Source organism: Bufo bufo, chromosome 11 (assembly GCF_905171765.1).
Source record: "Bufo bufo chromosome 11, aBufBuf1.1, whole genome shotgun sequence".
In the NCBI taxonomy this organism is placed as follows: domain Eukaryota; kingdom Metazoa; phylum Chordata; class Amphibia; order Anura; family Bufonidae; genus Bufo; species Bufo bufo.
This window is the reverse complement of record NC_053399.1, coordinates 38038150-38051527: the sequence shown is the minus strand read 5'-3', so window position 1 is coordinate 38051527 and position 13378 is coordinate 38038150. Positions and strand designations below refer to the sequence as shown.

Genomic DNA, 13378 nt, shown 5'->3' with positions numbered 1-13378 from the left:
ATATCCCATTTTGTGGCTGTATTTTTATTTTTGAGGACTTTGTCCCAGTTTTCTGACCCACATTGATATTTTCAGTTCTGTATCCATATGAGTGATGTGAGTGATAATATCCCTACAGCTCTGCAGAATATGGTGCTATAAAAATTAAATTAAATTCTGCCTCTAAACTAGAAATTCCTCTTACCTCAGAGCTTCTGATACTACTTCCACAGTTGTTACAGTAATAATACTGTCTTAAAGGGGTTGTGTCACAAACCATATTCTACATTTTTCAAACCAGTACATGGATCTGAATACTTTTATAATTGCATGTAATTAAAAATTTAGTATAGCCAGTGAGCTATTCAATAAAATTTATCTGTATAGCGCCACCTGCTGTTTGTTCTTTTCCTTTATTTTTTGTCTGTGCTCAGTTTACATCTTCAACTGCCACCAGCAATATGTTCTGTTAGAAGCTGTGGCAGTTACAGGGAAAGCTGCTGCAGAAAGGACACGCCCCCTGAGCTGTCAGCTTGATATAAATCTAGCAGAGCAATGAACGGGGAGATCTCTGGATCCATGTGAGGTACAGGGCTGGTTCTAGCTTTGCTAGAAAGAGATTGTCGTGTACTATACGATATCATATTTTCACTTTTGACATCAATCATGGCATAACCCTTTTAAGGCTACAACCCTTGGACCCCCCGTTGTTCCCTGTAAACCGAAATTGGATCACAGTGGGTATTATAGTGATCTTAGTTCCATTTAGTAGATCTGCATAGGTTCGGATGTTGCTGCTATTGTGAGAAGGGAAAAATATGCCAGTATTACAGTAGCCATAAGTTCTGGTCTTTGTGTTTTGTGTGTTTTAGAGGTTCCAAGTATGCAAGACACCTGGGGCTATGATAATTCAGATCAGTTTTCTCTTGCACGGTACAGGCAGCCCAGTAAGTATAAGCAATTTTTAAAAATATTTTCTATAAACGAAAGTCATACATAAAAGCAACAATTATATTATTGAAGTTCAAATGACTTTTTGGCTTATTGAACAAAATGTGGTTCTAGTACTACATTTTAGTAGCCATGACACTTTACACAGATATGTTCTTGTGCAATACAGTTATTTTTATATAGTTGTTTGTGTATGTTTTAAAGGAGCAGGTCGGATAAAACTGATATGCTATAACTAGTGCAAGGCCTGAAACATAACAAAGTGCATCAGCCTTGAGCAGAATGTTCCTTTAAAGGTATTTGGACAAGGACCATGTTTTGTCCCACAGCACCCTTGTGCGGTCCTCATCAGACATCAGGCTGACCAAGGCAACTGTAAAATATTATGAAAATTAACATTCTGAAATTTTCATTTATTGTACAATTTATTGTCATTTTTCTATCTCCGTTTTACTAGCCCTCCCCCCCCCTCTTCCTGCCCCTAAAGAAGATAACTTTCTTCCCTCAAATCGCAGAGACTGCAGGCGCAGTAGGTATGTCACTAGATTCAGAACTTATTTTAGCCTGTAACTATTAATCTATACAAAAAAAATGGCTCTAAATAGGGAACCATTAAAGGGAACCTGTCACCGTGATTTTGTGTATAGAGCTGAGGACATGGGTTGCTAGATGGCCGCTAGCACATCCGTAATACCCAGTCCCCATAGCTCTGTGTGCTTTTATTGTGTAAAAAAAACGATTTGATACATATGCAAATTAACCTGTCACTGACTCATCTCACGTACAGGACTCCTCTCAGGTTAATTTGCATATGCATCAAATCATTTTTTTTTACACAATAAAAGCACACAGAGCTATGGGGACTGGGTATTGCGGATGTGCTAGCGGCCATCTAGCAACCCATGTCCTTAGCTCTATACACAAAATCCCGGTGACAGGTTCCCTTTAAAGCTATACTGCATAAATGTTTCAACGGATACTGAGGAATCTTGATGGGCCCAAAGTCTTCAATAACGTCTTGTGTGGTTGCCTGATTTGACAGCAAGAGTACAACCCGTTAAAGTGTGGACAGAGCCTTATCTTAAATGATGTTGAAATCTGTTACTCTGCATCTGAAAACGGAGGGTGACCAGTATTAGATAAGGCTGCATTCTTCAAAAAAACACCTGTCCACAGATTGTGTATGGTATTACAACTTAGGCTACTTTCACATTGGCGTTTTGAATTCCTCTATTGAGATCCGTCATAGGATCTCAATAGCGGAAGAAAATGCTTCAGTTATGTCCCTGTTCATTGTCAATAGGGACAAAATTAAACTGAACGAAACGGAATGCACCAAAATGCATTCTGTTCCATTTGGTTGCGTCCCCATCGCCGCCAGAAAAACGGTGATGTGGTGCGGAGCAAGACGGATCCGTCCTGACACACAATGTAAGTCAATGGGGACGAATCGGTTTTTTCTGACATAATATAGTCCTAATCAAAAGTTTAAGACCACTTGAAAAATGGCAAAAAATCATATTTAGCATGGCTGGATCTTAACAAGGTTCCAAGTAGAGCTTCAACATGCAACAAGAAGAAATGGGAGTGAGACAAAACATTTTTTGAACATTCAATTTAATGAAAACAACGAATAAACTGAAACAGGCTGTTTTTCAGCTGATCAAAAGTTTAGGACCACACCTCCAAAAAAAAACTAACCCCCTCCAAAACAGAAATCCAACTTCCAAACATGAACTCAGTAATGAGTAGCTCTACCGTTATTGTTTGTCACTTCCAAAATTTGTTTCGGCATGCTTGATGCAAGCGTTTCCATGAGGTGAGTGGGAACATTTCTTCAAGTGGTGAAGACGGCCGCACGAAGGCCATCTACTGTCTGGAACTGTTGTCCATTTTTGTAAACTTCCCTTGCCATCCATCCCCAAAGCTTCTCAATTGGATTTAGATCAGGGTAACACGCAGGATGGGCCAAAAGAGTGATGTTATTCTCCTGGAAGAAGTCCCTTGTCCTGCGGGCATTGTGTACTGTAACGTTGTCCTGTTGAAAAACCCAGTCGTTACCACACAGACGAGGGCCCTCAGTCATGAGGAATGCTCTCTGCAACATCTGGACATAGCCAGCGGTCGTTTGACGCCCCTGCACTTCCTGAAGCTCCATTGTTCCACTGAAGGAAAAAGCACCCCAGACCATTATGGCGCAGGAAGTACAAAAATGCATAATACTTATTGAATTCGTCTTCAAATGAAATTAAAAGTGTAATTTATATGTTTAGGGTAACACAATGAACATTTAGAAACGCTCAGTAAGGGTAGCATAGTAGAGGTGACAGGTTCCCTTTAAAGGCAGCAAGATGAACACTGAGCTTAGTGCATATACTGTATGTACATGACTAAGGCTACTTTTACACTCGCGTTTGGTGCGGATCCGTCATGGATCTGCACAGACGGATCCGTTCAGATAATACAACCGTCTGCATCAGTTCAGAACAGATCCGTTTGTATTATCTTTAACATAGCAAAGACGGATCCGTCTTGAACACCATTGAAAGTCAATGGAGGACGGATCCATTTTCTATTACGCCAGATTGTGTCATAGAAAACGGATCCGTCCCCATTGACTTACATTGTGTGCCAGGACGGATCCGTTCGGCTCAAGCAGCATTTTTGGTGCCCGCCTCCAGAGCGGAATGGAGACGGAACGGAGGCAAACTGATGCATCCTTTTCCATTCAGAATGCATTAGGGCAAAACTGATCCGTTTTGGACCGCTTGTAAGAGCCCTGAACGGATCTCACAAACGGAAAGCCAAAACCCCAGTGTGAAAGTAGCCTAAGATTTACAGATTTTACAGCTACATGGATGTAAAACTGCATAAGGCCTTAAGCATATGATTGCCTTTTGCACCAGTGTCCGATCCGCATTTTTTTGCAGATCAGACACAGACCTATTAATTTCTCTGAGTCCGCAAAAAAACGGACAGAGCACGGATGTCATCCATGTGCTGTCCACATCCATATGTCTATTGCACAAATTATAGAACATCTTTTATTCTTGTTTGTACTGCAGGCAAGAATACACATTTCTAGTAATGGGAGTGATAAAAGTGCAAATTGCACATGGATGGTGTCTGTATTTTGCGGATCTGTGGTTTGTGGACCGCAATACGAACACAGTTGTGTGCATGAAGCCCATTTCTGTATATATATATATCTATATCTTTTTTTTTTTTGTAGGTACGGATGCTGCTCTGATGGTGTAACATTTGCTCAAGGCTTCAACAATGAAGGGTGTCCAAGTGAAAGGAACACAAGAGCTGACCTTTCAGTAAGTGAAATAGGACTGCCACCCTAACTGTTTTCATTATGTTTTTTTTTTTTATATATATTAAACAGGACGTAAACTGTAAATTTTATTGGGGGACGGTGATGGGGAATATTCAGTATATTTAAAATATCAGAAATAATGTTGATTAAATGTTGCTTTTGTCATAGGAAAAACTTATGTTAAGTTTTGTCTTTATGTATAGCTGCTCATATTTAAAACTAATGTTTTTAGTGCTTAAAAAATTGCAGCATGGACTAAAACATCCCACCTTCTCACATAAAGGCTTTTCCAAGGTTTTTCTTGCTAATTCAGAAAAAAAAAAAGCCGGTGTAGCCATAGCTGTAAAAGATTCCTTACATATTCAGATAGACAATGTACTGATAGACAAAGAGGTAAGATATCTTCTAATAGTGGGCATGATAAGATCTACTACCATGACGTTGGCAAATACTTATGCCCCTAATAAATCTCAAGTCCAATTTTTAAATAAGGTGATGAAAAAAAATTAAGACAGTAAAAAAGGGGTCTTCATTGTTATGTGGAGATTTTAATACAGTTCTGATCAAAAGTTTAAGAACACTTGAAAAATGGCAAAAAATCATATTTAGCATGGCTGGATCTTAACAAGGTTCCAAGTAGAGCTTCAACATGCAACAAGAAGAAATGGGAGTGAGACAAAACATTTTTTGAGCATTCAATTTAATGAAAACAACGAATAAACTGAAACAGGCTGTTTTTCAGCTGATCAAAAGTTTAGGACCACACCTCCAAAAAAAACCTAAACCCCCCCCCCCCCCCCAAAACAGAAATCCAACTTCCAAACATGAACTCAGTAATGAGTAGCTCCGCCGTTATTGTTTATCACTTCAAAAATTTGTTTCGGCATGCTTGATGCAAGTGTTTCCATGAGGTGAGTGGGAACATTTCTCCAAGTGGTGAAGACGGCCGCACGAAGGCCATCTACTGTCTGGAACTGTTGTCCATTTTTGTAAACTTCCCTTGCCATCCATCCCCAAAGGTTCTCAATTGGATTTAGATCAGGGGAACACGCAAGATGGGCCAAAAGAGTGATATTATTCTCCTGAAAGAAGTCCCTTGTCCTGCGGGCATTGTGTACCGTAGCGTTGTCCTGTTTGAAAAACCCATTAGTTACCACACAGACGAGGGCCCTCGGTCATGAGGAATGCTCTCTGCAACATCTGGACATAGCCAGCGGCCGTTTGACGCCCCTGCACTTCCTGAAGCTCCATTGTTCCACTGAAGGAAAAAGCACCCCAGACCATTATGGCACCCCCTCCACTGTGGCGCGTAGAAAACATCTCAGGTAAGATCTGCTTGTCATGCCAGTAACGTTGGAAACCATCAGGACCATCAAGGTTAAATTTCTTCTCAGCAGAAAATAAAACTTTCTTCCACCTTTGAATGTCCCAAGTTTGGTGCTCTCTTGCAAAGTCCAAACGAGCAGTTCTGTGGCGTCCAAGGAGACGAGGTCTTTGAAGACGTTTTTTTGTTTTTGAAGCCCTTCAGTCTCAGATGCCGTCTGATGGTTATGGGGCTGCAGTCAGCACCAGTAAGGGCCTTAATTTGAGTCGAGGATCGTCCAGTGTTCTGACGGACAGCCAATTGGATCCTCCGGCTCAGTGCTGATGAAATTTTTTGGGGTCTTCCACTTGACTTTTTTGTTCCATAACCCTCAGGATCATTTAAGAAATTCCAAACAACTGTCTTACTGCGTCCCACCTCAGCAGCGATGGCGCGCTGTGAGAGACCCTGCTTATGCAGTTTAACAACCCGACCACGTTCAAAAAGGGAGAGTTTTTTTGCCTTTGCCATCACAACGTGTGACTACCTGACAAAAAATGACAATGAATCCACATCTTTGCACAGATTTGGCCTTTTAAAGACATGTGATCCTAAACTTTTGATCAGCTGAAAAACAGCCTGTTTCAGTTTATTCGTTGTTTTCATTAAATTGAATGCTCAAAAAATGTTTTGTCTCACTCCCATTTCTTCTTGTTGCATGTTGAAGCTCTACTTGGAACCTTGTTAAGATCCAGCCATGCTAAATATGATTTTTTGCCATTTTTCAAGTGGTCTTAAACTTTTGATCAGGACTGTATAATCCCTGACAAACATCTTGACTCCACAGGGAGCGGCAGAACATCTACCCCAACTTTAGGAAAATGGCTGGGAAATGTTTGTTTATATGATACTTTTCGCTGCCTGAATGCTTGTTCTCGGGAATTTACCTTTTACTCCTCACGTCATAGGTCATTTTCTCTGATTGATCTTGCTATTGTTGATAGATCTTTGCTCTCCAGATTAAGCTCAGCTAAAATAGGAGTAACTTCATGGTCAGATCATGCTCCGATATTCTGTACCATTTCACTTTCCCCGAGCTTCTCTCCCAAGAGATCATGGAGAAATAACGTATACCTACTCAGACATCCCAGATATCAGGAGCAAACTGAGTCCTATCTAACCAATTATTTTACTACTAATAATACCGATAACATAAGGCACATAAGGCTACCATCAGGAGAACTCTCTTAAAACAAAGTTCCCACTTTAAAAAAGGTAAAGAAGCCAAACTCACATCACTACTATCTGAGGTTACCAAAATAGAAGATATGATACAGGAAAAACCCTCCCCGGATTTACACAAATCCCTAATGTCCCTCCGCCATGAAATACACTCTGTGTTACAAATAGATTATGACCGCCAGATTGCTTCCCTCCGAATGTCCTATTATAAATCCCATAATAAGTCTAGTAGAATAATGGCAAGGAAAGTAAAACCAATGCTGCAAAAATCTAATCTACCATATGTGTTAGACGCTGATGGCGTTACTAAACTTAACCATCCCAAAGACATAGCGGATGCCTTAAGCAACTATTACACCAAACTATATAATCTGGGATCAGACCTTTTAACTCCCCAACCCACAACTGAGAAAATTGCCTACTTCTTGGAGAGCATTAATCTCCCTTCATAAATGAAGAACAGGCTACCAACCTTAATTCTCCTATTTCTCCAGCAGAGGTCATGGCGGCTATAAAAGCTCTTAAACCTAATAAAGCCCCTGGACCTGACGGCTTCTCAAACGAATATTACCAGATATTCACTCCCTGCTACTGCCCCATTTGGTCAATATGTTTAACACCGTCTTAAAGGGAGAACAGTTACCTGCAGAAATGCTTCAAGCTACCATAGTCACTTCCTAAACCTGGTAAATCAGCAGACTCCCCAGCTAACTTTCGCCCCATTTCACGACTTAATTGTGATATTAAATTATAAGCTAAAATTATAACTTTTTTACTCTTGCGAGTTCTCCCGCAAATAATCCACAGCGATCAAGTGGGATTTGCAAAAGGTAGGCAAGCCCCAAACAGCACGAGATGAATTCTAGGGATAATGCAAAAAGACGGAAGTTTACAAGCGTCTTCTCTGCTTCTAACCTTGGACGCAGAGAAGGCGCTTGACCAAATTCACTGGGAATTCGCATTTGTGGTTTTAGCTAAATTCGACTTCCATGGCCCCATACTCCAAGCTATACAAGCTTTATATACCCAACCATCTGCCCGAGTTTTAGTGAATGGCACATTCTCTACACCATTCCCCATTACCAACGGCACTCGCCAAGGATGCCCTCTTTCCACTTTCCTTTTCTTGATGTGATGGAAAGGATTAGGATGTCGGGGGACATTAGAGGCATTCCAGTTGGACATAGACAACACAAACTAGGTCTTTTCGCGGATGACTTGATCCTGACCTTATCAGACCTACTAAATTCCTTAAGGATGGCTTTGAGTATTATCCAATCATTTGGAGAGGTATCTTATTATAAGATCAATGAGACTAAATCTCAAATACTAGCTATTAAGGTTCCATCGTCGTTAAGGGAAGCAATAGGAAGAGAATTCCCATTCCAATGGGCATCCTCTTCCATAACATATTTGGGGATTCAACTATGTTTCCCACTTTCTAAGCTACTCCCCTGCAACAATGATATTCTACTTAAGTCCCTACAATCAGAACTGTAAGGATACTCTAAAATAGAACTTACTTGGCCGGGCCGCATAGTGATTTACAAAATGATGATATTACCTAAAATATTGTACTATTTTCGCACTCTTGCGATACCTCTACCAAACAAACTACTGCATAAACTCAGAAGGCAAATGCTCTCCTACATAGGGGGAAGAGATAATCATAGAGTCGCTGCATCCATCATATTTTCGCATAGAAGAAATGGAGGTTTGAGTGTTCCGAATCTCCAACTCTACTATGAAACAATCCTTTTTAAGCAACTGAGATATTGGTGCCGACAAGACCATAAAATAGGGTGGCCGGGAATAGAAGTAGAACTCAATTCAGGCAGACCACTTAACACACTACTATTGGTTCATGCCATTGACCCTCAACGCCTCTTCCTTTAGCTTTATATCTGAAAGCCTCAATCCAAATATGGCAGTCTCTACTTTAAAAAGTGCACAAAATCAGCCCCAAGAAGCAAATTCCCCTTCCCTTAGAGATACTGGAATACTTTATGCCAGACCTCTCTATGGCAATTTGGAAAAACAGGGGAATCCACTTCTTAAAATATCTATGATGGTAACACACTGAGACCCTTCTCTTCCATATAGTCCCTTTATACCATCCCTAGTTCAAGTCAGTTTGACTATTTAAGAATATCTCACATCTTGAGGAATTTCTCTACCAAAACTTTCTTTCTTCCGCTTTCCCATAACTACCTCTTTCTTCCAGATGAAGACACCCAGACTTCTACCAGTTTAATATATAGAACCATTATGGGTGATCTCTCCTTTGTAGAGAGCACACATGCTGAATTGGGAAAAAGATCTTCAGTGTACTTACTCGAACATAGATTGGCAGACAGCGATTAATTCCACCTTAAAATCCACAGCTTGTTCAAATCTCTTAGAGGGATATCACAAACTGTTGACTAGATGGTACTAGACCCCCGCCAGACTTAACCAATTTTTTCCGAATGTAGAAAATAAGTGTTGATGTTGCCAGAGATCTTTTGGAAACATCCTTCATATGTTCTGGAGCTGCACCGCGCTTAGCTCTTACTGGTCAGACATAGAAAAGCTCCTTCAAAACATCACTGCCAGAAATGTCAGGATTTATTCAGGTCTAGCTCTCTTATCCTTAGGCATAGACCAGATCACACATTCTCACCGTAAACTAGTATGTCATATCTTACTGACTGCTAAGCGTATGATAGCCAGAAATTGGAAATCTACACGAATCCCATCTTTGCATTGCATGTACGAGAAATTGATAGCACATCGGAGAAACACTATAGTCTCTTTCCAGAAATCCTGGAGTCCTTGGTTAACACGATTTCCATTACCAACTTTAGATTCACATTAAATTAATGGGATATTAACTGTCGTATGTCTAACATTGGAGATCACTGGAACTTTTTTAATTGTATTCTGTTATTATTATGTTTGCTTGCTGCCAACGCTTCATTGGATTTTGAAGACTGTGTAACTTCCTTAAAACTTCAATAAATATTTAATGTTAACATGCATGCTGCAATTTTTTTTTTTTTTATCAGTCTGTTGTAGTTTTTGCCATGACTACCATGGAGAAACATGACAGAAATTTTCTGTAGAAGAAGGATATCCTAGAGCCATTTCTTTAATAAAAAAAAGATGGAACTGTAGCTGTAAGAAAATTGCACATTAGGAAATGACAGTTTTTCCTTCTCTGTGTTAGGGCTCATGCACACGGCGATTGCCCGGCCCGTAAACAGCGGGTCCACAATACATGGGAACCGGCCGTGTGCACCCTGCATCACAGATGTGTACCCATTCACTTGAATGGGTCTGCAATCCGGGAGGTGCAGAACGGAGGAGTGCTTCCATGGGTTTTCTGTCCGTGCCTCTGCACCGCAACCCGGATCGTGGACCCCATTCAAGTGAATGGGTCTGCGATCCGCATGCGGCGGCCCCACACTCCGTGCCCGTGCATTGCAGACCGCAGCACAGATGGAACATGTTTGTGTGCATTATTCCTTAGAGAAAGCACCAGGGAGGGGAAGGAGTTTGTACAATACAGATCAGAGTGTGGAGAGGGGATAAGGCAACTCGGAAGGCAATACATAGGTAGAGAATCACGTCTGTTGTGCAATATATTCAGCATTTAATTACAAACAATAAGGGATAACCAGGCACACTCTAAATTTGGGTACAAGAGTAATTTATTTATGTTCTGGTATTTATGTCATAGGTAGGTAAAATATACCTATGACATAAATACCAGAACATAAATAAATTACTCTTGTACCCAAATTTAGAGTGTGCCTGCTTATCCCTTAGGCTGGGTTCACACTTGAGCGTTTTACAGCGCGTTCAAACGTGCTGTAAAACGCTCAACACATGAAAACCAATGCTTCCCTATGGCCCTGGTTCTCACTTGAGCGTTTTACAGCGCTGAAAAACGCGCTGTAAAACGCCCTACGCTCAAACAAGTACTTGAGCTTCTTTGGGGCGTTTTACAGCGCGTTTGTGGCCATAGGACATTGCAGTCAATCACACAAATGCGCGTCTACTATTGCAAAAAACGCGCGTTAAACGCGCATATCAAAGACGCTCAGGTCTGAACCCAGCCTTATTGTTTGTAATTCTATGCTCCTGACTGGGTGAGTCAGACCAAGCAGTCCTGCACCTCTACCATTTACTAGAGCAGTAGAGCCGTCTATCCCACCTTTTTACCTTGAATATTAAGCATTTAATACTGGTTGGGACAAGCCCACATGAGAAAAGTCTGTTACTAGGTGCAGGTTGTAAGATGAATATTGGGGTCTAAAATTGAAATATTGTAGACTGAATTTTTAAAAACTATTACTCAAGGTTATCACTAACATATGTAAAAATATTTCTGTCCACGTGAATGGTATACATAAACTTTAAGGGTCAAAATATGGAATGATAATTTGTACTTTGGGACATTGTAATTACTGGTTGTATATGATTCTAGATGCCTTCAGGTGAATGCAGAACCTCTACATATGGATGCTGCTTTGATAATGTCAATAAAGCCTCTGGTCCTCTTGGTGAAGGATGTCAAAGTAAACCCAGTTATGGTATGTATATGTCCTTGGTAGTCTAGTTTAGTCCACGCAGAGTGGCTGGCAGATGGTGCAAGTTGTACAGCATGTCAACTTAGTTTGGATAATTATTGTCAATGGCGTATAGCTGCTGTTTACCTGCAAAATTGTGCTGTCATTAGTAACCAGTTTACAAAGTGTGCCATAATGCTGATCAGCATTCTCCTGGCAGCCACTCTGTGTGGCTTTACCCTATAGGATCTATAGAAGGAGCACTTGTCTCTGCTCCTGCCCAGGTTATAGATGGACACCATGGCCGGACCCCTGATCATGGGTTCCTGGTCTCAGAGAACCTCTTTAAAGGGGTTCTCTGGGAACTAAGAAAAAAAAATGACTGAAAATACTTAAATATTACTTTATCATAAATATATTCCCAAATACCTTTCATTAGTTATAATGGCTCGTTTTGTCTAGGGAGCAATTATTAGGAAAAATTAAATGGCCGCTGTCCTATTAGTACACGCAAAACCTGTCCTAATCACACAGGAGGACAAGATACGTCAGAACATTGAGCTAAAAAGCTTGCCTCATCCTCCTTTCTGCTCTGCTTGTTAGGGATTATGGTCCTGAATACAGCTGATAAGATCTTCAGCTGACTCTGTAGGAATAGAGTTCACGAGGAGACATGAAGTACGGAGAGGATGTGGGGCTGTGGCTGATGAGCAGCAACACTTGTATGCAGTTTCCATTACCAAAGTCTGTCCTCTTTGCACTTCATGTCTCCTCATGGACTCCATTCCCACAGAGATTCATCTGAAGATCTTATCTAGCTGTATTCAGGATCATAAGCCGAGAAGAGGATGAGGCAGCTCTTTAGCTCAATGTTGTGAAGTAGCTTGTCCTGCTGTGTGATTAGGGCAGGTTTTGTGTGTACTGATAGGATGGCGGCCATTTTATTTCTCCTAATAATTGCTCCCCTGACAAAAAGAGCCATTATAACTAATTAAAGATATTCGGGAATATATTTATAATAAAGTAATATTTTAGTATTTCCATTTTCTTAATTCCTTAAAGAGAACCCCTTTACAGGATGGGAAAATGACTCATGCCACTGGCAAAAAAATGTTTTCTCTACTTAATCACTCATCATATTTATTTTGCCTGTTTTATTTCTGTCAGATTATCCAACAATGTGTTTACTTCCAAGTGCTCTGGGGCCTTGCAGTGATTGGACAACTCGCTGGTATTTTGTGCCAGATGTTGGAAAATGCAACCGGTTCTGGTATGGTGGATGCCAAGGTAACAAAAACAATTTTGAAAGTGAAGAGGAATGTATCAACTCCTGCAAGACGATTTCAGGAAGGACAACAGGTATTATAGAGTATAGGTACCGCCAGCGAGGAATGAAATGGGACCGCTTGTCACACGAACACCCTGGGATTGATGATGCAACAGCTTTTGGGACTGAACAAGGCTCTCGAGGGATGGTTAAAACACTTGACCAAGACCCTGAAGGAAGACAGTGGGATGAGCACAATGTGGGGCATGAAGAATCTCAGCCCTTGACAGAACAAAATGCATATGGGCAAATTGCAAAAGAAGATACTTCACGTCACTCTTCCGTTTACCGGTAATGCTTCTTGATAAACCATCATTAAAGAGGCTCTCCAGAATGATAAAAACATTGTTGAGACACCGGTCCACAGGTTGTGTTTGGTATTACAGCTCAGCCAGCCATATTTACTTCAATGATGTTACAATGCAATGCCAGATGCAACCCATGGACAGGCGTAGTACTATTTATGAAAGAAAGTACACACTCTCTGGAGAACCCAGGACCATCATCTATTTGCCAGAGCACATGATTTCAATATGGACTATGTAATGGTTAATTATAACTACTTTGGTGCTGCAGGGAAAGACTTGGTAGACATGGAATTAAACACTTCCCTACAGATTATAGCTCATTACTGGGCATCCCAGTAGTGTGACCCCTGTAATAATTTTATTGTTGGGGGACAATAAAGGATTGCCAAGGTT

The 13378-nt window shown here is 40.8% G+C and overlaps 1 protein-coding gene across 4 annotated transcripts in view; it reads left to right on the top strand.

Moving 5' to 3' along the window:
* Positions 1-13378, top strand: part of PAPLN (papilin, proteoglycan like sulfated glycoprotein) — a 116978-nt gene that overhangs the window by 79935 nt on the left and 23665 nt on the right. For all 4 annotated transcript variants that reach the window (XM_040411608.1, XM_040411610.1, XM_040411606.1 and 1 more), the window contains 5 exons: positions 852-926; positions 1388-1463; positions 4163-4253; positions 11269-11374; positions 12518-12968. In XM_040411608.1, coding sequence (XP_040267542.1) covers positions 852-926; positions 1388-1463; positions 4163-4253; positions 11269-11374; positions 12518-12968 — 799 coding nt within the window. The remainder of the gene's footprint in view (positions 1-851; positions 927-1387; positions 1464-4162; positions 4254-11268; positions 11375-12517; positions 12969-13378) is intronic.